The sequence below is a fragment of the Ursus arctos genome, unplaced genomic scaffold (assembly GCF_023065955.2).
Source record: "Ursus arctos isolate Adak ecotype North America unplaced genomic scaffold, UrsArc2.0 scaffold_33, whole genome shotgun sequence".
NCBI classification, from domain to species: domain Eukaryota; kingdom Metazoa; phylum Chordata; class Mammalia; order Carnivora; family Ursidae; genus Ursus; species Ursus arctos.
The window spans coordinates 2919987-2944113 of NW_026623019.1; the positions used below are offsets into that span (position 1 = coordinate 2919987).

The 24127-nt window shown below is 56.7% G+C and overlaps 1 protein-coding gene across 2 annotated transcripts in view; it reads left to right on the forward strand.

Moving 5' to 3' along the window:
• Positions 1 to 24127, forward strand: part of SYK (spleen associated tyrosine kinase) — a 75529-nt gene that overhangs the window by 21450 nt on the left and 29952 nt on the right. For both annotated transcript variants that reach the window (XM_026519200.4, XM_044391224.3), the window contains exons 2-3: positions 11614 to 12071; positions 13739 to 13899. In XM_026519200.4, coding sequence (XP_026374985.1) covers positions 11658 to 12071; positions 13739 to 13899 — 575 coding nt within the window. In that variant the 5' untranslated portion in view covers positions 11614 to 11657. The remainder of the gene's footprint in view (positions 1 to 11613; positions 12072 to 13738; positions 13900 to 24127) is intronic.

The window sequence follows — 24127 nt, forward strand, 5'->3', positions numbered from 1 at the left end:
CAAATGATTGATTGAATAAATGAGAGGGGAGAATAGACAAACCTACTCTGCAGAATTCCGAACAGTTTATGGAGATACTCTGCCCTCAAGGAGGTGGAACATACCTCCCCTCTCCTGGTGTGTAGACTGCACAGAGTTTCTTCCTTCCAAACGGGGTGGGATGGGAAGAGGAGGAGATGAGTGACCACCTTCACAGTGGAGAATCCCGACAAGCACCAGCTCTGGCAGGTGTCAAAGATGAACACTACCGGTGATAAGACACATCGATAGCATGCTTGCACCCTTGATCTGATGTGAGGAGGATGGCACTTCCCTGTGTGGTCTTTCTCCCCGAATCACATAACTCCTGTCTAACCACGGGAAGAACATCAGACAACCCAGTTGAGGGACCTTCTACAAACTCCCTGAGCAGTCTTCCTCAAAGCCGTCAAGGTCATCCAAAACAAGGGAAGCCTGAGAACCTGTCCTGGCCAACAGGTGCCTAAGGAGGCAGAAGAACTTAATACAGTGTGGAATCTTGGGCGGGGTCCAGGAACATAAACAGAAGACATTGGGTAAAAAACGAAGGAAATCCAAAGAAAGTAACAAAGTATGGGCTTTATAACAATAATGTGTCACTGTTGGTTCACTAGTTGTGCGGGATGTCCGGTAGTCCTGTAGGATGTTAACAACAGGGAAAACAGGTGTGGGGTGTATGGACCCTGTACTATCTTTGCAATTTTTCTATACATCTAAATACATCCTAAAATTTAAAATTCATTTAAAAAGTTAGAGAGAGAGAGAGCTGGATCGATACTGTCTCTGCCTTCCTTGGGGAGACAGGCATTCATCAAATACACTCATTTAAGTGAAGATATATTAAAAGTAAGTCAGAACTGTGGTCCGTACTGCAAAAGGAAGGTGGCCTTGAGGGGCACTGGGTGGTCTGGGAGCATCCGAAGGTGCTGTACTGAGAGAGCCCGGGGGAGCGATGGGGCGGGGGGAGCCCATTGACCCTGAGATCAGAGGGCAGATGGTGTAGACTGGTCCGTTAACAGAGGAGTGGTGTGACCAGTTTTTGCTTGAAGGGTGGGTGTGTTTGGAAAGGTAGAAGGTAAAATGGGTAGGATTGGTGACCCAGTGACATGGACAAGAAGCTCCTGAAGAGGACCTAGACTTTTGTCTTGAGCAGCGACATGGACAGTGTTGTGGGACGCAAGTGAAATCACAGGTGGCTGGGCCCCACCCCCACGGCTTCTGATTCTGCAAGCCACGTGGGGCCTGGACGTTTCTGTTTGCATTCCTTGCAAGCTCCCCATGACGCTGGCGTTGCTGGTCTCGGGGCTGCACGTGGAGAACCTGTGCTGTGAGTTGACAAGGAAAGAGCTCCGAGTTTGGCCAGAAAGGCCTGCGCTTGCATTAGGATGTGCTGGCCGAGGGGCCTGTTCACACGCTCCCGAGGGTCTCCGAAGGCTGTAGCTAGGGAAGCACTGGCCTCCGGCACTGGCTCTCCCACGACTACCTGTTTGTCCGTTGGGAGGTAACTGACCTCCTGGGCTCGATGCCAGGCCTGATGAACCTGGCTACCACTACCTTTAGGGATGCGGGCAAGTCGGCTGATGCCCTGTGAGCCAACACTTGTGAGCTTCCCTTTGCCATCCTGTCATCTGGGCCACCATCCGCCGTCGCTCTCACGGTTCTCACCGGCCAGGCTAGCCCTGAAGGTGCATACCTGGCCTCTCTGCGGCTCGAGTTTGTCATCTGTAAGATGGTCATGCTGCTTGCATGGAGCTGTCACTTCGGTAGGCCTGAGGTACAGGTTGGCTTCTGTTACTTTTCCGAACACATCCTTGCGAGTCTCCTGGACACACCAAAGTAGACCCTCCACCGGACTCCTTCTGGCAGCTTCAGGCATGTGGAGAGGGTGTCTCTCCGTGATGCACCTCCTGTGATGTTTTGGAGTGGAGGCTGGCCTCTCCCAGCTCTCTTCCCAAGTGTGGGAGACAGCACAGCCTGGAGTGTGAGCTTCAAAGTCGTGGCTGTGTGTCCTGCTGGTACCACGAGTGGCACCTCCCAGAGATCTGGGATGGGGTCAGGGAGAGCTGGTACTTCCTCTGACTCTGCACATGGGCCCTCCTGATGTGAAGACCATGTCTGCTCAGCCTCGCCAGCCCCCCGCCAGGAGTTGGCATCCTGATAAGATTTCTCTTCTAGAATTTCTCTCCTATTTGATCCAGTTTTATAGGGGAATTTGATACTTGCATGTTGTAGAGCCTTTTAAAAAAATATATATAATACCCACGAAAATTTTGGCATACCCTACTTAGCCCTTAGGTTTCTTTAGTAACACAAAGTTCATTTAGTAAGAACTCTCGGGGCTGTGCATGTCCCTGGGGACTCAGCACAACGGGCTCAGCGGTGTCTGCTTGCACTGCCCTTAGACACAGGTCGGTTCCAGTGGGATCCGTGTCCTCGGGGTTGGCTTCTTCTGAATGCACCATTAAAGGAAGCCCGTGGCACGGGGCATTGGCACTTCTGCTTTCCGGTTGGTTTTGTGCTGAGGCTGGAGGCGTAGGCCCACTTCCCTAATTACAGGCAGTGTGCAGCAGCAGGAAGGACTCAGGCTTATAGGGGCTTGTCTTCTGCTTTGTCTCATTTCCGCTGTTCTCCCTTTGAAAGCTTCTCTCCATCCTTGTGGGTTCCCCTCACTGTCCGGGCTCCTGATTCCAGACCTGCACTTGAATCCAGGAAAGGATGGTGGGTCGAACGTGTGGGAGTCAAGCACATCCAGAACGCCGGCCTCCCACTTTCCACCCTCCTGGGGTGTCTGCAGGAAGGGGGCTGCACCCAGGTTTCAGCAAGTCCACGTCTGTGCCTGTGTTTCTCCCCACTGCAGCCCGAGCTCCCGCCGAGCATGCGTGAGTGCCATTCCAGTCCTTTCCTGTGGTCGTCATGTGGCCAAACCACCCTTCTTCCCGTCATATAGCCTTGGCCACCTACTCAAGCACAGGGTGTGCTTGTGTCACGGGTTTATGACATCCAAGAGCATCACCCTAAGCTTCTGCAATGTGGTGCATCCCACAAATATGCTTCCACGGACTAGGAAACGGTGATGGTGACTTCTAATATATATTGAGCAACACTTACTGTAGATGACTTAGCCCGCGTGAGCACATCCTTACGGCTTTAAATCAGATGGTTTGGTTTCTCCCGCCACCGCGGGGCCCCTGTGGTTTGTGTGAATGAAGTGCAGGAATGGGAACCCCCAAAGTAGTGTCCGGAAGCTGAAACCTTCAGCCAGGCACCTCTGGATGGGACAGGAGAAGCCAAGTCTGTGGGGTGACCAGGGCTTCCCTGGAGCGGCCCCTGGAGGTGTTCTGTTGCACGTCCTGCTTCCCTGTATGGTTTGCCACGTGAAGAGGCCACATGAGAGCGACCAGTCACGTTCAGTGTGTGTTCTGTCTGTTACTTCATTGTTTTTATTTCTCCTGCTTTCTGGACACTGTGGCTGGGCGTCCAGGGACCCGCTGGCTGCAACCCCACCCCCTCCCTTCACAGGAGAGCCGGAGTGAGACGTGACCTGATGACGCCTTGTGTCATCCCATGCTCACGGAGTCTTCTGCCAACAAGCACGTCCTCCCGCCTAAGCCCCGCCTGTGCTGTGCACGTTTGCGTGTGTCGGGAGCCCCGGTGGAGAGGCCGTGCAGACGCAGCCCTGTGTCCCCAGTCCAGTCTCGGCCCACCTGCGCCTGCTTTCCTCCCTGGCCTCTGGGGGTGGACGTGGCCAGCTCATCTCTCTGCTCACCTCACGCAGAGTGTGAGATGCTGGCTTGTAGTAAAGGCTGTCAACAGTGAGGGAGCTCCCAGTGCCCAGGGAAGCTGTTTGCAATCCAGACTCACCCTCTCTGTGCTAAGCCTGCTGCGCCTGCGCTGGGGGGGGACCCCCCCCCCCCCCCCGCCGCCCTGTTCCAAGGCTCAGTCTGGGCCGGGCCTGAGGGTGTAGGTGAGCAAGAGCTCCCGCCGAGAAGCTGAACCTGCGGCGGCTCTGGCCAGTCACAGCGGGGGGCAGGAGAGGTGGAGACCGCGGATGCCCTGGGGTAAGCGCTGGGCCTCTGGAGAGGACCTCCGCTCCCCGAGCCACGTCGGCTGCTTTTCTGGAGGCAAAGAGACTCACTTTCTTTCCCACACGGCACCCAGAAAAATCACTTGCACATAGTAGGTGAGCAACAAACACGAGGAACACATGGACGATTACTATTTTGATGTTACATTCCCCTGTGGTGGCTGGCTGCTTATTTGCGAACAGTTATGTTGACCCTGAAGCATCCTCTCTGTGATGTGCGCCCATACGTCGAGGGAGAAGCAGCAGGTGGGCACAGAAGCAGGTTCTCTCGTGCAGCCTGAAAATCCAGACATCGGCCGAGAGGCGTCCGTCTTTCCTCGGCGCGTTGTTCGTGCCCTTAAGCTCAGGAGGCATCGTGGAAGAACTCAGGTTTGAGAGTTTGGATGGTATTTTCAAGTATTGAAACTTCTCTACTTCTAAATGTTAGTAAAAAATCACTTTCTCCAGCCTTAGATTTACGTTTTGTTTCTGAAATGTGTGTCCCTGTATTCTGAGCAGCTGTGCTTCCCCCCACGTGCAGAACGGGGGCGTGGGCAGAGACGGCGTTGCGTGGCTCCGCCGGGGGGACCGGGTGCTCCGTGGCGTGTCCAGCTGGCGGCCTCGGGGAGGCTGGGGACAGCGCTGCTGGGCAGTCTCCGGACGGCGAGCCCCTATCACTCAGGAAGCCGGTGGACATGGGGCTGACTCAGGCCGGGCACCGCGGGTTTTGTGTCTCCGTGGGCGGCCACAGCGTCTGTGTCCACATGTTATCTCCCGTGTGGCCAGATCCTGCTGCGGGAGGCAGTGCCCGCCGCCCTCTGCAGAGCGGCCCAAGGGGGTCATCTAACCGGGGGGCTCCTTGGGGCGGCCCCCCCTGCACCTGCTCTGACCCGGTCATCTGTCGTAACCAGTCAGCCAGCCCCTGCCCGGCCCAGGAAGTGCTATTGCCCTTGTAGACTGGGCTCTTTCCTCTTTCTTATGAAAATGAATCAAACCCACAGATGCGGTTGTTCCTTTTACACAAGCCCCACACTGAATTTTCTCAGCTTCAAGCTGCAGAGGGAATTCCCAGGCAAATTTTGATCAGGGCTGCTTTGCATTGAGGTGGCTGTGTGGCTCTAAGGGTCATTAGCCAGGGTATCTTTTATTTCCCTCCATGACAGGGCTATGGCAGAAATTGTTCCCGGATTTTCCCCAGAATGGCATTCATTTCTGCCGCTGTCATCTCAGTCCATATTCTGAGGGGACAGGGATGCGAAGTCAGCCACCTTAGCCTGCTAAGCGCTGTTGGAGGTGTTCTCGGCAGGAAGTAGCGAGCCAGCACCTGCAGGAACCACGGTTCAGCGGGTCTTCAGAAAAGCAGACGTCTTCGAGCCCTGCGCTGGGCCTCTGATAACCGGGTCGGATAGCGCTTAAGAAAAAACAGAAGTACGAAGACACAGCCCACCTCTTCACAGGCTAAGGGGAAAAGCACTGAAACAAACATGGATGTAGGGGACAGAATTCGACGTTTAAGAGCGTAGGCTTATCCCAGGGCAGCACTGCACATCTCTATGCACGAGGATGGGTCTTTGCCCGGGAGAGTGAGCAAAATTGGGTAGTCGATCCTCATTATTCACAGATTCCACGGTTATAAATTCACCTTTTTTGCCGAAATGTTTTTGCAGCCCCCAGTCCGTACTCACCTCGTCCGCGTGGACATTTGTGGACAGGCACAGAGCAGCGAAACGGGAGTCTCCTCCCGTGCCCGGTCCCAGCCGAGGTCCAGTAGGGCTGCACTCTGTCTCCTTCTCTGGTCCGGCCTCACACTGCCAACAGGTGTCCTTTCCGTGGTCCATTTCCTGCCGTGTTTTCTGCACTTCCTTGTGCTGTTGGCTGGTGATTGTGTTGAGAATGCCCCCAGGCTCAGGGCTGCATGCCATGTCGTGGTCCTCCGTGCCAGCCAGCCGTGGTGCTGGGGCACAGTTCCCCCCACGGGACTCTGCTCGTTTCCAACCTTCCCTGTCTTTTGCTCGCCTGTTGGAGCTGAATTTCACCAGGGGATATTTGAGCTTCTAATTTAGTGGTGAGAATGCTGATGCACTGGAAGGAACGTGTCAGATTTGCGGGCAGCCCAAACTGCGAACACAGTGGTTTCCAGTCAGGGGGCCTGGGGGCCGTCGCCCCCAGGGAACGTTTGGAAACATCTGGAGATGGTTTGGGTTGTCACAGCGGGGGAATTGGGGGTGTGCTACTGGCATTAGTCAGTGGAGGCCAACTGGTCATGGACAAGACAGCCTCCACCTCAGAACGATCCAGCCCAAATGTTGGGAAACCCTGAGCTAAGATAACTTTGGGTGACAGACGGGGGAACCAACAGAAGGAGTGTGAGGGATAAGGCGCAGCGTTAGCACGCACGTCAAGCGTGGGGACAGGCTTTGGCCGCTGTGGAAAGGGCAGCGTTCATTAGCTCGAAGCCCAACGTGAACACTGGGGTGCTGAGGCCACCCACAGTCATGACGGTGGGACACCAAGTGCGGACCCAGGAGTGGCCTGTGCCCTGCTTGTTTAGGTCCCCGCGGTGATGGCATTGAGGCTGGCCACACTTTGAAGAGGGTCTTGGGTGAAATGGAACAGTGTGGGCAAAGTGCCCAGGATGGTGAACACTCCAGAAGTAAGGCCAAGTGAGGGAGGAGGCTGACTCGGACACAGCTGTGAGCAAGCATGGGAAGATCTTCTGGGGAAGCAGAAGCATTCTGCGTGTCCTGTGGGCAGAAGGGGGGCCGGGCTGCAAGAGGAGAGGCAGGGAGTCAGGCAGACAGGTGCATCCCACGTGGGAGCGGGTGCCCTCAGGGAGCAGTGAACCAGAAGGAGGCTGGACGCGTCCTCTGGGTGCTCTGGCCCCGGTGCTGGGCTGTCATCGTATTGCAACAACAGCGTGCATTCACCGCCAAAACTCTAAAAAGGAGAGATGAGCATGTTTCCATCCAACAGGCATTTTAAGAGCACCTGGGGTGCACGTCAACACTTCCAGACTTTGGAGCTCTGGTTTTAGGGCGGGAAGAGCTGGTTCTTGGTGAAGGTGATGATGGAAATAAACCCTTTTACAAGATAGAGATGAGTGGGGGCATGTCGTCAGCTTATGCCTCTCAGGGGAGGTGGCATGAGCTGAGACCACAGGCCTGAGATAGAAGACCAGCCAGTGGGACGCGAAGGGGTCAGGGACAGGAAAGGTCCTGGCACACGGGGACAGGAAGGAGGGTGGCGTGGCTGGACATGGCGAGCACAGGTGTGAGTGGGCAAGATGAGGAGCGGCTCAGGCCAAACCAGGTAGGATTTGGGATGTGACGGGGACAGCGAGGTGGCTTGCCAACATCACCCTGCCTGCTTGTGTAGTGAGCAGACCACGAGGAGGGCAGGTGGTGGGGAGAACTAGGTAAGACCCGTTGATGTGTGCAAGAGGTGGTGGCGTCGGGGGACATGGTGAGAAGCCATGGCTTTGGGATATGCTTAGAGGGAAACTGATGAGAGATGCCTGGAGAGCTCCTGGTCCAGCCTCCTGCACGGATCTCAGACTCACCCGAGAGCGAGCATGCCGTCTTCTGGCTCCGTGGGTTAGTGCACTGTGACAGGGAGGGGTCTGCAAACTCCAGGGTCTCGTCCCCAGCAGCTGCATAGGGCCAGGGTCCTTCCCCTGGTTAGGACAGGCTGAGGGAGGGCCGCCTGGGCGGCTCAGTTGTTAAGCGTCTGCCTTCAGCTCAGGGCATGATCCTGGAGTCCTGGGATCGAGCCCCACATCAGGTCCCTGCTCCGCTGGGAGCCTGCTTCTTCTTCTCCCACTCCCCCTGCTGTGTTCCCTTTCTTGCTGGCTGTCTCTCTCTCTGTCAAATAAATAAATAAAATCTTAAAAAAAAAAAAAAGGACAGGCGGAGGGAGGGAGGGGCCTGAGCAACCAAAGCCCCCCTGCGGACACATGAAATTGAGTTGCCTGTTGGACAGTCCGGTGGAAACGCCGGGTGAGCAGCGTTCAGGTCAGGAGCTCGGGGCGCACAGGTGGGTGAGGGATCGGAGAGCGTTACTAGTAGTGGGCGCCATGTGCAGAGAGAAGATGAGGCAGGAGACCCAGGCCCAGCACCGGCTTATAGAATAAGTGAAGGAAGGAGCCATGCCAAAAGGGTCAGCAAGGAAGAGAGACAGACCCACTGAGGCAGGGCCGCTGGGCTCCGTCCAGTGCTCCCGAAGGTCGAGCCAGATAGGGCAGGGGGTGACCTTGGGTTTGGCCCCTTGGTGATGTTGGCAAGGGCATGAGAGTGAAGGCCAGGCAGAGGACGTTGGCGGGAGAGCAGAGGGCCGGCGCGGGGTTTCCACAGTTACAGAGCAGAGGTGGGTAAGGCCACCCACGGACCTCCTAGCCCGTCTCTCTCTACCACTCCTGACGTGCGCGTGTTTACCTATGTGTGTGGGTATCAGCTTCTGAACACAGAACTAGATTACTCTGTACGCGTTATTTTGAAATCTGCTTTTATTAATCAGGGAATATTTGTGGCCACCTGCCACGGGCCAGGAACTATTCCGGGCGCCCAGATGGGGCAGCGAGCGCGGGCATCCGTGTTGGTCCCACAGCCCGCACGCTGGTGGGGGGGGGGCGGAGACGGGAATCACACCCCCGGGAAGTTAGGGTGTGGGAAGGGATTGTGGCCTGTGGAGACGAGCTGGCGGGGGGGACGAAGCTGCCCCAGGCATCACGAAACATTATTTCAGGTCATAAACATTTTTCTGTTGCAAACTGCACGTTGAACCTGGGTCATACAAAGGCCCCCGAGGAGTAAGTGAGGCTGCCATGCTTTGAGGCGCTCACCCCGAAATACCCTGCAGCTTCACCTCATTGAGACCTGGCTGCACACGTGTACACCGCTGAGGAATGGGGGGCGCCGGGGTCTGTTCTGTGGGGTCCACAGAACCCCTCTGTTTCTCAGTTTTGAGCTTTTGAGTAAAGCAGTTTCACACATGGAGAGAAATAAGTGGGAATGTTAAAATAGACAAAAGTCAGGCAGCAAGTTCTCGGTGCTGTTGAGAAAATTATCCCCGTGGGTGTTAAACGCTGTCTGAGCCGCAGACTTTCGCTGGGGTCGGAGGAAAAGGCAGATTTGTCCCGAAAGCAAGTCCCAGGCGGGGACGGGGATGGGGCTGAGTCATGGGCACGGGCAGGAAGGTGCACGGCGGGGAAGCCCCGCCGCGGGTCCCTGGCTCGGCCGCCCAGTGGCCCAGACGACGGCCTGGAGCAGGGCACAGCCCTGGGGGCTGCCGTGGCGAGCCAGCGCTGGGGTCCGGAACGTAGGTGGGGACAGCAGTGTGGGGGCGAGCCCGGGACACGCCGGCTGGAGCAAGGAGGCCTGTGCTGTGCCGAGGAGGCTGGAGACCGGGTGGGTGCTGCAGGGAGCACGGACGGGCATCCGGACGGTATTCATGCCCCGGACTAAGTAGCACAAGCCTGTGCCCGAACTGCTCTTGCCGGAGCCATGCCTCCTGTCAGAAGCAACCCCACCGGACACACGCGTCCACCCGCAGGCCTGTGCCCGTGTCCCTGTGGCACGTGACACCCTCAGGAAAGGGCTGCTCAGCCATGACAGTTGCTGACGGGGGGACTCACGCCACCCCTCCCTGCCCCAGAAAGCTGGCAGGTGCCACCTGCTAGGGGACGAGTCTGAGCTCCGTGCCGTCGGGGTCATGAGGGAGCACCCCTACCCGCGCCTGGAGGATGGGCCCCGTCCTGTCTTACATGACATGCTTCCACGCGCTGTTCACGCCGGAGCGCCGGCCCCGACGCACAGTCACAAACCGACGAATTTTGACAAGGACAGTTGTGTTGTTGGGATTTACCCAAATTGAAAGTATGTGTGCACCTTTAAAGTAGTGTTCTCGAGGACACAGGTCTCAGCGAGGCTAATGGTGGGACAGCCACGGAGCCGGGCTGCATGGGAAGCAGGTGTGCAAAACAGGACAGGGCAGGGGTGGGGGCAGCTACGGCCCGTGGCCCGGGCGTCGGGGGACGAGGCTTTCAGGCTGGGGGGGACGGGGCGTGCTAGAAGGACCGTGGGGCTCCTGGACAGGTGGGTGGAGGGGAGTAGGGGGCCGCAGGATGCAGGCCAGTGTGCTCACCATGCCCCTGGGGCGGGTGCGTGAGGCCAGACGGCAGGAACGGAGAGAAAGGAGCACCCGGCAAAGCCACTCAGAAAACAAGCCTGAGAGAACGCAAGGACTGCGGGCTCCCGGCTGGGGCGGCAGCCAGGCCGGGGAAGGCCGACGGGCAGAGTGTGGGGGTGTGGGCCTCGGGCGCAGTGAGGGGCACACCACCCGCACCACCGAGATCGTTGGCACTGATTGGGGCGCCTCGTTTCGACAGAGCCCAGATGACCCGTCACGTGTGGCAGTGGGCAGCACTGGGCTGCAGGGCAGACAAGCTGGGCGTGCACGTGGGTAGTGGGGGCCTCGGAAGCTCCACGGCGGGGACACGGCCCAGTGCAAGGAAGGTGCGCTCAGGGTCCTCGATGATGGCAGGCAGTGGCCCAAGTTGGAACACGAGTGTCCCAGGATGAGCCTAGAGGGAGAGAGAATCGGAAGGCGAACACCGCTGCTTCCCAGAGCTGTCCTTTGTTAGCAGGGTCCCCGTTTCAGGTGCAGCTGTGGACGGCTCGGAACAAAGCCTAAAACACTCTGCGGTTTAAGCGGCGTCCTCGGCCTCCGTGCTTCCCTTCTGAAGTGCGTGTGTCTGCGTAGTGCAGGAGGGGTCTTCTTTGTGTCGCATGTCCTCATCACATGTGGAATTGCACTATTCCTTTGATATCCGCCACACAGACAGTGTGTGGTGGGTGCCACAAAGTGGTCTGGAGAAGGACAGGGATGGGACTGCCGGCCACCCGGGGACAGGGGCACTGGGAGGCCCTCCCTCTTCATGCCTCAGGGCAGCCGCTGTTGGTCCTACCCCCGAAGGTGCATGAGCTGTGGTGCGCACCACCCCCGTCTTACGTGGCACGTGAACGTGGCTCGTACTTCGGCTGTCTGGTGTCTGTCTACCAGACTAGACCCTCTAGAACCGCCGTGTCCAGGTACAAGAGTGTTGGGGAATGTCTTCACCACACATGACCAGCAGCGTGTGTCCATGTCCAGAGGGAGCTGGGCCAGGTTCTGCAGGGTCCCGCCCTGTGCACCTGCCGGCCGCCGGGCCCGCGCCTAAGCCGTCTTGCAATGGGACTTCTCTTTGCTCTGTGTCTCTTAGAGTTCTCTGTCCCTAACAAGAAAAAAGAAGTTAATTTGGTCACATCTGTCCAGTGCTCTGTTTGGGCTCACTCCTGGGACGGTGTGTTCGGAAACTGATTCTGTGGAAAGGGCGGAAGCACGGGATGGACGAGTGCCGGTAGCGGGGGCTCCACCCCCAGGTCCCCAGAGGGAAGAGCCTGTCGGGAGGACCTGGTCCGGGTTTCCGAGGGTCAGTGGTTTAGCGACCGTCCGTGCTGCTCGGGGCCTGACCGACGTCCCATCTTTTTTCTTGGCAGGAAGGCCCCGTGTGAGCCCTCGGCTGTGACGGGGAGGCGCAGGCATGGCGGGAAACACGGCCGACAGCGCCAACCACCTGCCATTCTTCTTCGGCAACATCACGCGGGAGGAGGCGGAGGACTACCTGGTGCAGGGGGGCATGAGCGACGGGCTGTACCTGCTGCGTCAGAGCCGCAATTACCTGGGCGGCTTCGCGCTGTCGGTGGCGCACGGGAGGAAGGCGCACCACTACACCATCGAGCGCGAGATGAACGGCACCTACGCCATCGCGGGCGGCAGGACGCACAGCAGCCCGGCCGAGCTGTGCCTCTACCACTCCCAGGAGTCCGACGGCCTCGTCTGCGTCCTCAAGAAGCCCCTCCACCGGCCGCCCGGGGTGCAGCCCAAGACTGGCCCGTTCGAGGACCTGAAGGAGAGCCTCATCAGGGAGTACGTGAAGCAGACCTGGAACCTGCAGGTGCGCCCCCGATCCCGGGCCTGCGGCCGTCTCCGCGCTCAGCCCCGGGCCACGGGTGCCCGGCTGCGGGGGCAGCTCCCCTCTCTGGGGCCACCGCGGAGAGGGCGGCCCTGCCTGCCAGCGAGGCGGGTCAGCCAGCCGCCCAACTCACATGGGGCCCCCCGGACAGGCCTCCCAGGTGCACCCAGGGGGGTCGCTCTGTAGGGGCTGAAGGGCTCTTGATGCTGTAGCTTCCTGACGTGTGTCCGGCAGGGCGTTCTGGTGAGCGTGCCCATGGCTGCAGCGCCCCTGGCTGGCCGCCTGCCATGCCCTCCCGCGCCCCGTACCGCACCTGCCTGGTACCCAGTGATGGACCCTCACTGCTGCTGGGGACCTCCCTCTGCCCGTTGTTCTCAGCCTCTGGGCGGGATGACCCCGAGCAGGCTGGCCTGGCCACAGGAAGTGCGTGTATTCAATGAGTACAGAGTAACAAGCCGTCATCCGGAGAGGCCCTGGGGCAGGGTGGGGGGGGCAGCTCAGTCCCCACAGTCTTAACAGCGCCTGAGGTCAGGAGCCACCAGGCTGCTCGAGGGTGTCCTGTGCGGACCCGTGTGCTCAGACATCACTCTTGGGTTTCCCGGATGCAGGCACTGTGGGCTAGCGGTGACCTCCGATGCACACGGACGTATGACAGGACTCGCTCTTTGAGGTTTTTGTACAGTGACTGCTTTCCCTCCTCGGATGGGGTCTACGTGAACTCACCCTTGCAGACAGACACCAATACTCTCATCAACAGTTGTCACCAGCAGTATTAGATATGCTTAGACCATCTTGTTGCGTTTTTAAAGTCAGACAAGTCAGATTTTTGGAGTTGTAATTTATACATGGTAAACTTAAGCTTTTTAGGCATAAAGTTCTATGATTTTGCAATCAAGATATGTTGCCCCCACCGCAGCCCCCAGGAGCCCCCCTCCTGCTTTCTGTCCCTACAGTGTTGCCTTTTCCAGAATGTTGTGTAGGAACGGACACACCCTTCCCTTGTTTGGATTCATTATATTTTTATTTTTCCTTCTTGTCCTCTTTATAACTTCCAATGACCCAGAGTGGGGTTGGGGTCTTCATTTACCGCTGCGGAGAATACCTTTGTCTCTCCCACGAAGCGCGGTCGGGAAGGGAACTCCCCCGGCTGTCAGCCCCTCCCAGTTTTGTTTTCCACGTTGTCACAGGTCGAGTCCTCTGTGCCCTGTGGCCACATCTCCTGCAGGTACAGGCAGCAGAGGGTGAGAGCTGGGAGGAGGCCTCGCGGGGCAGTCGGGAAAACCGTGTCTCCGTTGTGGTGCCCCTGGGGCTTCTGCGCTGTCGGGGGCAGGGGGTTCGGGGTCTGATGCAGAGCCATCGATCCATGGGGGGGCAGGAGGCCTGGTCTCTGGACGTCGGGAATGGTGCCATATGGTTTCTAAAGCCCCGTCTGGCTTCAAAAGGCCAACCTCTAAAATCTGCATTGTTATATATATATATATATATATATATATATATATATATACTCGAAGGTGCTTAAATCATATATAAGGATCTTATGGTTTTATTTATAGTGAATGAATCACGTCAGGACTTGGGACAGATTAGAAGTGACTTCTGTGTCTTTTTCTCATTTTTACTTAGTACCGCTCTGCTCCCTTCTCGTGCAGGGTCAGGCTCTGGAGCAGGCCATCATCAGCCAGAAGCCTCAGCTGGAGAAGCTGATCGCCACCACGGCCCACGAGAAAATGCCCTGGTTCCACGGGAAAATCTCACGGGTTGAATCTGAGCAAATTGTCATGATAGGATCCAAGACAAATGGAAAATTTTTGTAAGTACGGTGTCTTTTCCCCTCACATCCTGCTGCCGGGCCCATTGGGACAGTGCAGGTAACTCAGCTTCCCCGTTACGGGAGCCCACGTGGCCCGGGGAAGGCTCACGTGCCGTCATGTGACAACACGCACGTGGGCCAGCCGTAGAAATGTTCCCGGAGCCATCCCTTGTATCTCAGTGTGAGTTCTGCCCAGTCTGACCCCAAAGCGAACACTCGTGTTGGGTGCTGAGGGACATAACATTTAAAGATATGTTACTTCGCCACCTGTTTTGCTTTTCGTGGCAAAGACAAGATGCCTAATGTTATCTGGGGCTCCCCTCGGGAAGTGGAAACACTGCGGCGTGTTCACTCACAGCCCCCAAGGTCTCGGGCTTTACTTCTCTTGTGTCACTAGGAACTAAACACCAGGAGGGCAGATATCAAAGAAAATGTGCTGGCATTGGAGCGGTTTCCTGTGATGGGTTTGGTCACAAGCAGGGTTGGGGACGTCAGCCTTACAAACTCAGAAATGACGTGTGCACCCTCAGTTCTGTTCGGTGTCACCGAGCGACCGCTAGACCTCAGTGCTCGAGATCCTGGGGACGCAGGCCACCTTGGGGTGGGCTCAGCGGTTGCAGACAGCACACGGCTGTCTTAGGCGGGTGTCAGCCGTATCCCCCCGGGTGCTGGGGCCGACCCAACACCCGGGGGCGGCTGGTGGGGGCACGCTCATTTTGTCAGTGCTCAGTGACCCTCCAGAGGTGTGAGCTGGGTGCCTCAGGGGACAGTCATTCCACTGTCACCTTGGACACTTACAAACGGCACTTAGCCCCACGGTCAGACACGTGGAGTCACACCAGTGGACTTTGTAAACTCTTTTGGAAATAGAATGTTTTTGCTGAGTATCCTCTATTAAAAGAATTTCTTTCAGATTTTACCATCATATCTTTTGTTTGAAAAATGATCTTAGGGGCGCCTGGGTGGCACAGCGGTTAAGCGTCTGCCTTCGGCTCAGGGCGTGATCCCGGCGTTATGGGATCGAGCCCCACATCAGGCTTCTCCGCTATGAGCCTGCTTCTTCCTCTCCCACTCCCCCTGCTGTGTTCCCTGTCTTGCTGGCTGTCTATCTCTCTGTCAAATAAATAAATAAAATCTTTAAAAAAAAAAAAAAAAAAAAAGAAAAATGATCTTAAACACGAGCTCTTCTTTTAAAAGTGACTCTGAAAATAAGAACGGAGTAGCCGGGTTGGCACGCAGTGGGCACTGGGGTGGGGCTTCAGTGCACACGGTGGCAGCTTCTGGCAGAAATCCTGCAGGGGAGACTGTTTTTCCGTGTGTGGCACCTGTCTGTGCATTTCCCTGAGGTTCGGACTTTTACCGTCTTCTCAGGAATAACTGCCACACAAATGTCACGGGACCGTGCTCTTAGCATCTTGGTGCGTGAAGTCAGCCCCAAGTGGTCTCATCCGAAGAGTGAGTGAGGCCTCGCCTGCTGGCTGGTTCAGACGCCTGCTCCCAGGCCTGCTGGGGAACAGCTGTGGGGAACAGCCAGAGCCGGCTGCCTGCTCCCCGCTCACACGAGGCACCCCGGGATGGCCAAGGGCTCAGCTGCGGGCTCCTTCCCCGGAGCGTTCTCACGCCTCATGCATGCTTTCCTGCAGAATGTCCTTCCTGCCTATTTCCCAGTCATGGGGGCCGGCTTACCCGTCCGTGAGCCAGCGTCCAGCGGAACCCGCAGTTGTGGTGAGTGCTGGCACCATCCGCGCGTGAGAGACGGAGCTGCATGACCATGTGACTCTGAGCTGGCATATCCCAGCGGGAGGAACGGACGCTGAGGAACTGAACAGACACCGTACAGGAGGCTGGTGCGCAGAAGCAAAGGGATGGAGCATACTCTGGGGTGGGGGGGCATTTGGGTCTGTTTGGTGCTGAGACGAGGGGCCTTGCTTCAGGGAGACGCTCGAGCAGAGACCTGAAGCCGTGGGGAGCCGCCGGCGGGAACAGTGTGCGCCGTGGGCGGAGCAGGCCTCGGAGGGCTGGTGGGCACAGCGGCCAGTCCGTGCACCCTCAGCAAAGGGTTAGGGCAGAGTTGGCTGCAGTTCAGTGGGACCCGTCTGCTGGGTGTGGGAGAGTCCGTGCAAAGGTGCCAGAGTGAGTGTGCTCGGAGGCCACACGGTGTGTGTTCAGACTCACTTGCACCAAAGTGAGATGTTCGTTTTTCTGCAGATTTCAGGGCCTCCGCCTTCTCGTGCCTAAGCGCAGGAGCTGTGCGTGATGCTTGTTGGAAGACAGAGTGGTGTGGGGGCTGGTGCGTGGCTCTCTGCGTGGCCCTGTGCTGTGGCCCTGCTCTGTGGCCCTACCGTGTGGCCCTGCTCCATGACCCTGTGCCGTGTGGCCCTGCACAGTGCTCTGTGCACCTGGCTCTGGTCGAGACCAGGGCTCTGGGTCTCTTCCCTGCAGACGTGCCCTCGTTGTGTGCACAGCTCCTCCGCGTCCTCTGCTGTCCCTGGCACGTGCTTCAGGATTTCGGGCGGCTTGATTTGCCCCATGTGGGGCTGAGCTTCTCGGTCTGCGTTGCTGGTTTCCTACACTGGTCTCTTCCCAGCTGGTCTAGGACACGGTCTGGCTGCAGTCAGCATCGTGCTGCTTGCTCCCCACCCCCCGATCCGTCCCCACTGCCTGGATCAGGACTTGTTCATGGCACAATCCCATCTGAGACCCGCCAAGGCCAGCCTGCCCTCCCTGGGGCCCCCCAGAGCACCTGGCAGAATGCTAAGAGCCAAGGAGGCTCCCAGGTACAGAAACAGAACCTCATTTTCGTGGCTCTGAATGCCGGGCGCCACGGACTGGATTTCAGATAATTTAATGCACGGCAGTGTGCTCTGCGATATGTCTAGCACTTTGTAGACAGTAAATACAGACCCTCCTCGCCGTGTGACGGGGTTATGTCCTGATAAACCCCGAGTAGTGGAAAATACCGTTTTAAGTCAAAAATGTATTCGATACCCCTAGGCTACTGAACAGATAGCACGGCTGAGCCTAGCCCACCGTGAATGCGCTCGGACACTTACCGTGAGCCTACGGTTGGGCTGAATCATCGACGCGAAGCTTATCTGATAGCCAGGTGTTGACCGTCTCCTGTGATGTATGAAATGCTGTGCGCAAAGTGACGGAGTGGTGCGTCGCCCACCCTCCCGATGGCGTGGCTGCCTGGGGCTGCGGCTGCCCTGCCCAGCATCGCGGAGAGGACCGTGTCTACGCACATCGCCGGCCCAGGAGAAGATCCACGTTCAGAGTCTAACGTATGGTTTCTACTGAATTCATACCACTTTCTCTCCACTGCCATAAAGTTGTGAAAAATCTTGAAAAATCACAAGAGGACACGGATCGTGAATTGGGGACTCTGTGTACGAGCTGGGTCGGGGTTGAAGCAACAGGCAGCAGAGGCCAAGGAAGGACAACATGGAGGGTCAAATGGGGAAGTGCAAGAGTTCATTCTGGAACCTCTGATTTACATTACGGTTCAGTGTGGCAAGACCCCTCTTGGGAAAACACAGGCTCCTGCTGCCGGTAGACACACGGATGAGAAATCAGCATGTTTCGAAACGTGTGAGGCGTGCGTGAGGTTATGAATCTTCACCAGTACAGCTCAAGATGCAGGAGAAAATCCCAGACACTCCAGCCACCATGCCGGGGCGCGTCTGGGGGACGCCGGCCAACTCCCGGCCAGTTTTCTCTCCTCATGAATCACAGTGTGACATCCGTGTGCGAAGGCAGAACACTTGGGCCAGTAGGGACCTTAGTGCTCGTGGGTGTAAATCCTTGATTTTCTAAAGGGGGACTTAGGCACAAGGGAGGCTGCCCGAGGTTGTCAGGTAAGTAGGAGATGAGAGCCTGGTCTTCGAACTACGCTTGAAGAATAAAGGGTGTGAGCGTAAAAGCTCTTTACGGCAGAGACGGACAGTGTGGGTCTACAGACACCCTGGTGGGCCATCATCTGCCGTGTTTCTAGAGATGATTATTCATCACCTGCTGTCTCGGGCTGAATGTTTATGTGCTCCCCAAATTCATATGGTGAACCCTAGCCAGTGCAGCAGTGTTTGGACGTGGGCCTCTGAAGGTGGGTGGGGTTAGAGGAGGTCGTGAGGGTGGGCCATGACGGGTTAGTGCCCTCTGGGGAGGAAGAGGCTGGGGGTCTCCGTGTGTGCACGCACCGGGGCCTGGCCCTGTGAGCGTGCAGCCGGACGGTGGCACCAACCGGCCAGGATCGGGCTCTCACCAGACACAGAATCAACTGGACTTTCATCTCGGACTCTGGCCTCTAGGCCGTGAGAAAGAGATGTCAGCGCATAAGCTGGTATTTTGACTAAGACACCTGTGCGTGTCTGGGGTCTGGCCGGCCACACGTGAGGACAGGGCCCCCCTCCCCCCGGTGCCCCTCCAGCCGTGGTCCTGCAGGTAGGAGTCAAGCTCTGTCTTCCTGATGACCCCAGGGACCAGGGCTCTGCTGGGGGGGCAGCCCCCCGGCTCTCTGAAGCCTCCCACGGTGACACGGTTAGCCACTTGGAGAAATTAGTCACAGCTCAGGTGTAACTGAAAAATCAATTTGTTAGAAGAGGTGAACAACTTATTTTCCAAAATTTACGTATTCCCCTCCCCCAAAGGAAGGACCCAGGATTGGTGGAGTCCAAAGCATGCACAGTTTGGAGACCCTCTTTTTAAAAAATGTAAAGTTAGGTACAAAATGTATTTTTTGGAATAAGAAAAGAATTGCAATATATTACAATTTTTTTTAAGCTGGGAAATAGGGCAAACATAAAAATTTAGAAGACAGTAATGTAATCTTTTCCCTTCTCAATAGTATCTTTTATTTTCTACATTTTCCGACTATAACATTTGCCTCTTCCATGGCCAATAATGTAGTGATATTATTCCCTGTGTATGGAGAAAAGAAAACACAGTCCTTCCTCCGGGTTCACCACTCGTTGGTAGGGACGCACACACATTTTCAGGATCATTGTCGACTTTGGGAAAGGAAGTTGGAGCAGAGGAGAGAGTGGTCTTTGGCTGTGATTAAGTATCACTTACGGACCGTACAGATCCCTGAGGCTGTGCGACCGCAGTGCTGGGCCCCGCGTGGGCAGGACGGGCTGTGCTGCAGATGGGGCAGGTCAGCCCGCGTGCATGCACGCGTCTCCAAGTGCACATCGCGGCTCCTGGTGTGCCCTGTGCGGTGCCCTTTGCTTTGTCACATAACATATCTTAGAACGAAAACACTCCGAAAGTTCCATATCCTGCAAAAGAAAAAAAAATAGTGGAATTATCACTTTCTTTGCGTTTGGTCCCCAGATAAATATTTGCTCGTGTGTGGCTTAAAGTCCTTGCAATTCTTACAGAGCCAAGAGAAACTTCAGGGTGACCTTTATAGGACACAGATGGGGGTTCCCTGAATTAAGGTTACAAAGAAAAGATAGTATTTCAGATTTGTCAAAAGACTCATTACACTAGTAAGTCACCAACGCCATGTTCACTGAATTTAGAGGCATGCTGTTTAAAGAGAGAAGCCGAGAAAATTGTCATTCATTCGGCAAAATAATCTTGCATTCTGCCAGATATGTGCCAGGCATTGTGAGAGGGGCCGGGGGACTGTGACAAACAGGACAGACTCTGGCCCCCAGCTCACCATGCTTGCAGGCTGGGGCGGATATCCGGGTCAGACGTACGTACTGCTAAGTGTCCACCCATCATGGTCATCCCATGAAAGCTCATGACACTGTCGACACCCAGGATGCTCTTGATTTTATTTCTGTCCCTCAGTCCCACTTGTTCTGAATGCCATTAGTGCAGGGATGCTGGCCACCTCTTCACGGTGGAACCCCAGTGCTCACAGCAGGGTCTCGGCGGGGAAAGGGACATTTAAATGTGCCCTGAGCGGTGAGGAGAAGAGACTTAATGCAGAAGGAAAAAAGTGCAAAGGGGCAGCTGGAAGTGTCGGTGCGGAGTCTTGGGGGCCAACACCATGACCCGAGCGTGGGCTGGCCAGGAGCGGACGCTGGAGTGACAAGCAGGCAGACGGGACAGGAAGCCCCTCCTCATCCGAACGGCGGCCTCTGAGCAGGTGCCAAGTAGGAGAGCAGCTTGCCCTCCAGACCCCTTTCCAGCCGCCCTGGAACAGCGAATCGCCATGTGACATGCTCTTAAGTGACTTGCATGCGAAATTCAGGTGCCCCTGACATTCCTCCCCTGTCCCTTTCTGGGAGAAACAAACACTTTCATTGGAATCATCCCACTTTATTAGCATTTCCAGGTAGAGTGTGACGCTTCTGTTATTTCTGCCTTTCTCCTTTCTCTTCCCGCCCCTCCCCTGCCCTTCTCCATCGTACTACACCCTTCCCTTGCTCTCCCTCCCCTACATACCCGTGCACACGCGCACTCATGCCTCTCCCGTTCCTGGCTCCGTGGGGGCCGGGCAGTGAACAGCATGCGTGGAGGGCCCAGGGAAGGTGTATAGGATTCTGTGCACAACTGGGGACGAGAATGTTCAGTGACGGTGGCTGTCAGTCCAGGCAGAATCAGGGGTGCGCCCATCAGAGCCCCGTGGCCTTCATGTTGTATGGACCCGGTGTGGGGATACCAGACGTCCTGCCTGTCACCCTTGAATATTAGTACCTTTCCCCAGGGCTCTGCTCCTTCCCCGCTCCCGCCCCCCAGGTAGACTGCATGGCCGGTGGAGGCCTCGCTTTGGAGGTAGGTATCGGTAATGTTCTTCAATGCAAGTACAGTTCATTGCCATTGAGAAAATACATATTCACGGTACGGTACATTCGTCAGAGACACGGGGATAGCTTGTCAGGAGACATGCTCATGTTCCCTGTGAACAAGGAGCAAATGTGATTTAGACGATTCCGTGTGCCTCTCTGAGCTCAGACCACGCAGTGTGGGATGGGGAAGGAAGCTGATGTTTCACCTGAGTTGTTCCGGAGATGGCCCAGGCGATGGGTCCGTATTCCCTGCGACGGTGGGTTGGTTTCTTTCATCATTTCTGGAGAGTATTCACGATTTTTCCTCAAACATTACTCTCTTTCTTTCTTACCGTGTATTCCTTCAGAGGCTCCTATTAAACACGTAGTAGGCCTTCCTAATCCATCCCGTATGTCGTCCCGTATTTTCTCTGCGTGCTGGACTGCGTGATGTCTTCGGAGCTGTCTTCCGGTTCACTAAATGTCCCTCCATCTGTGTCTAATCTGCTTTTAAGCTCAAGCACTGATTTTCTTCCCCACCAATGACATCTCCTTTTTAACGTCTAGCTGTTCAGTTTGTGGTGGTGTTTGTTAGAGATATTCTCAGAGATTCCTGGGCACGCTGAGAGTATCTTACCACCCAGTCGCATACGTGACGCCAGCTTCTGTTTCCTTGAACACTTCCATGTGGTCAACTGGGCTTCCAGCGATTGATGACTGGAAAGTCCTCAGGGGCACAAACCCCTGTCTCCTTCGCACTTTCCCTCCCTCCCCTCGTTCTCATGACTCATGCTTGCTTAGGTCTTCGTGAGCTTTTCGGGCTCATGTTTGATTGGCATGTGCCCATGGGAATCCTGAGTGTCCGATGTTGGGAACGTGATCTTCCAGAGTCGGAGAGAACTTCTCCACGTCCTGCTTTAGGCAGGACTCTCAGGGGCTCAGGTCCTGGGGCCCACCTGCTGGCCAGGACGCCGCCCCTGTCCACTGTAGCACTGATGTTGGTGTTTCCCTGAGACCAAACTCACATTTTTTTTTTCTTATTTACTCTTCACTTTCCCCTGCTCAAGTTTCAAGTCCCTTTTTGTTATATACTTAAATTTCAAAAGCAAAGCGTGGGTTTAGAAAAGCCCTTACCTTGTTCACTGATGCGTGAGATTGCACGTGGCAGCCCTGAGTCTCACGTGCCACGATGAACGCCCAGGGCCGTCGGCGCCATCACCGCTCGGAGGACGCCATGTTTCTGACGTGTGTGGTTCTGTGGGTCCAGTCAGTGTCGAGGCACGGCCTGTCTGAAAAGAGTTCAAGGGGGTCGTGGACTGATGTCAGTGTCAGCTCGTCGATCTGACCGAGGCCCCCTGTGAAGCTGGACGAAGGGGAGTATGACCGAGTTCTGCCTCATGGACTAGAGCAAAGGGAGAGACAAAGACCTCAGGTGGGGACCCGTGTTCTGTGCTGATTCCACTTTGCATGGAATGTGCACGTGCCTCCTTTTGCTGTGGTGCAAGGCAACGGTGCCTAGAAGGTGTGTTTTCTTTTGTCTTTCGTGATTCAGTAGGCCTCCTGCATCGGGTTGCCACTCACAGAACTCCCTCCAGGCCCTCCAGCTCTGCTCTCCAGAAGCCACCGTTCCGCAGATGGTTGGCCAAGACCTGGCCCGACGCCCCACGCAGGACAGCGTGCACCCTGGACAGGAGGGGCAGGCCCGGGGGAAACCCTCGCCATCTATCCATACGGCCCACCCCAGCCACAGTGATTGTCCCCACCATCCCAGCCCTCCTTCCCCTCCAGCCAGCCACGCGCTGTGCTGCCATGGAAACAACACACAGGACAGTGAGAACGCCAGCGTGGTGGGGCTGTGCCCTGCTCTTGTGTTCTGTCTGCAGCAGATGCAACCCAGTGTCCCAGGACATGGGGGGCGGGGGCTCAAGAGTCCCTCCACCACCCAGGTCCTCCCTTCTCCGCCAGGGCCCGGGCCTCACCAGCACACAGTCTCTCCGACCTAGAAGACCATGGGGGCGTGGACAAGGGGTTCAGCTCCTCCAGGCTGGGGCTGGCAGGACGAACGCTCCCCCACCCCACTGGCCCAAGTGCTTTGGCAACTGTGAGGTGCAAGGCATGAGCCCGAGGCCTCCACCCAGGGCAGCAGGGGGGCTCCCCTGCCTTCTGACCCGGGAGAGTTGCCGTGCTTTCAGCATCGAGGGGGCCTGACGGCCAGTTGGCACGACGTCACAGCCTAGCCACCGTCTACAGCACGGAAATCCCTCACTCCGTGATAGCAAAACACAAATGTGTTGTGAGCTGGTTTCTTCCAAGAGACTCACGGGGAGGAAGTACCCGAGGGCTTCCGTGAACATCCCTGAGGCCAGCTGAGCCGAGCGAGGAGGGAGGAGAGAGGAGCTGGAAGATTATTATACCTTGCCCTCGCGGGGATCTGTGTGGTGGCTGTGCCGGGGCGCACGGAGCTCTCGGAGAAGCAGGAGGGGCCAGAAGGAGGGGCTCACTCGGCTTGTCCGGCTGTCTTCCAAGTGCGTTGGACTAAAAACAGCCCAGCCGGGAGCCGCCTGAAGCCAGCAGACACTTCACAGTGGCTGGCCGTTAATGTCACCAGGGCTCTGGTCTTTGCCACCCACAGAGGCTGGGCCTGTGGGTTTCCCTTCTCTGCCCTCGTTTCCTGCCAGCTGGTGGGGGCTGCAAGGCAGCAGACCTGTTGTCCGCGGAGCGCGCTCCCCGGTCGCTGCCGGCATCCCACGACTGGAAGGTTCACTGACAGTGGCTGTCAGTCCAGCCCGATGAAGAGCCCTGTGGCCTTCGTGCAGTATGGACCCGGCGTGGGGATACCAGACTCCCCTCCAGGACCCGTGTCCGGGCTGGGAGGGCCCGAAGGAGGGGTGCGCCTTTGCAGACATCACTTGTCCAGAAGCAAGACACGCTCTCTGTCCGCTGTGCACCAGATCTCTTTTTATCCCTTTTTGCCGTGAAGTCTAACACGTGTGAAGGAGTGCGTCACTCCATAGGGTGTGGATTCCGGACCCCTCACAAGGCGAACGGCCACAGGGTGGAGGCAGCAAGAGGCCCCCTCGCGGGACGCCCGCCCCACTCACACCTCCAGGACACCACTTCCTGGATTCTCATGTCCGCGGACCCTTCGGGTTTTTTTCTTCTTTTTTGGTTTTATCACCTAGGACCTAGGTGTACGTCTCTACACAAACCATTTGCTTTCGCCTGTTTGGGAACCTGTGCAGATGGAATCGTGGCCTGCGTTCGACGCCCGTGAGAGTGGCCTGTGTTTTGTGCCGCTGCTGTTTGTCCGTCTGGGTGTCCTGTGATATTCCGTCCCACGGATGCCCCAGCATTTATGCACGCGTTCTGCTGGCGGGGAGCTGGTAGGTTGTGTCAGGGTTCCGGCGATCACAGATAAAGCTGCTGGTGAACACGCCAGCATACTTTCAGGGTACGGAGGATGTAAATGTTGTGCATCTTACAAAAGATGCGGAAAAAGATGTAGA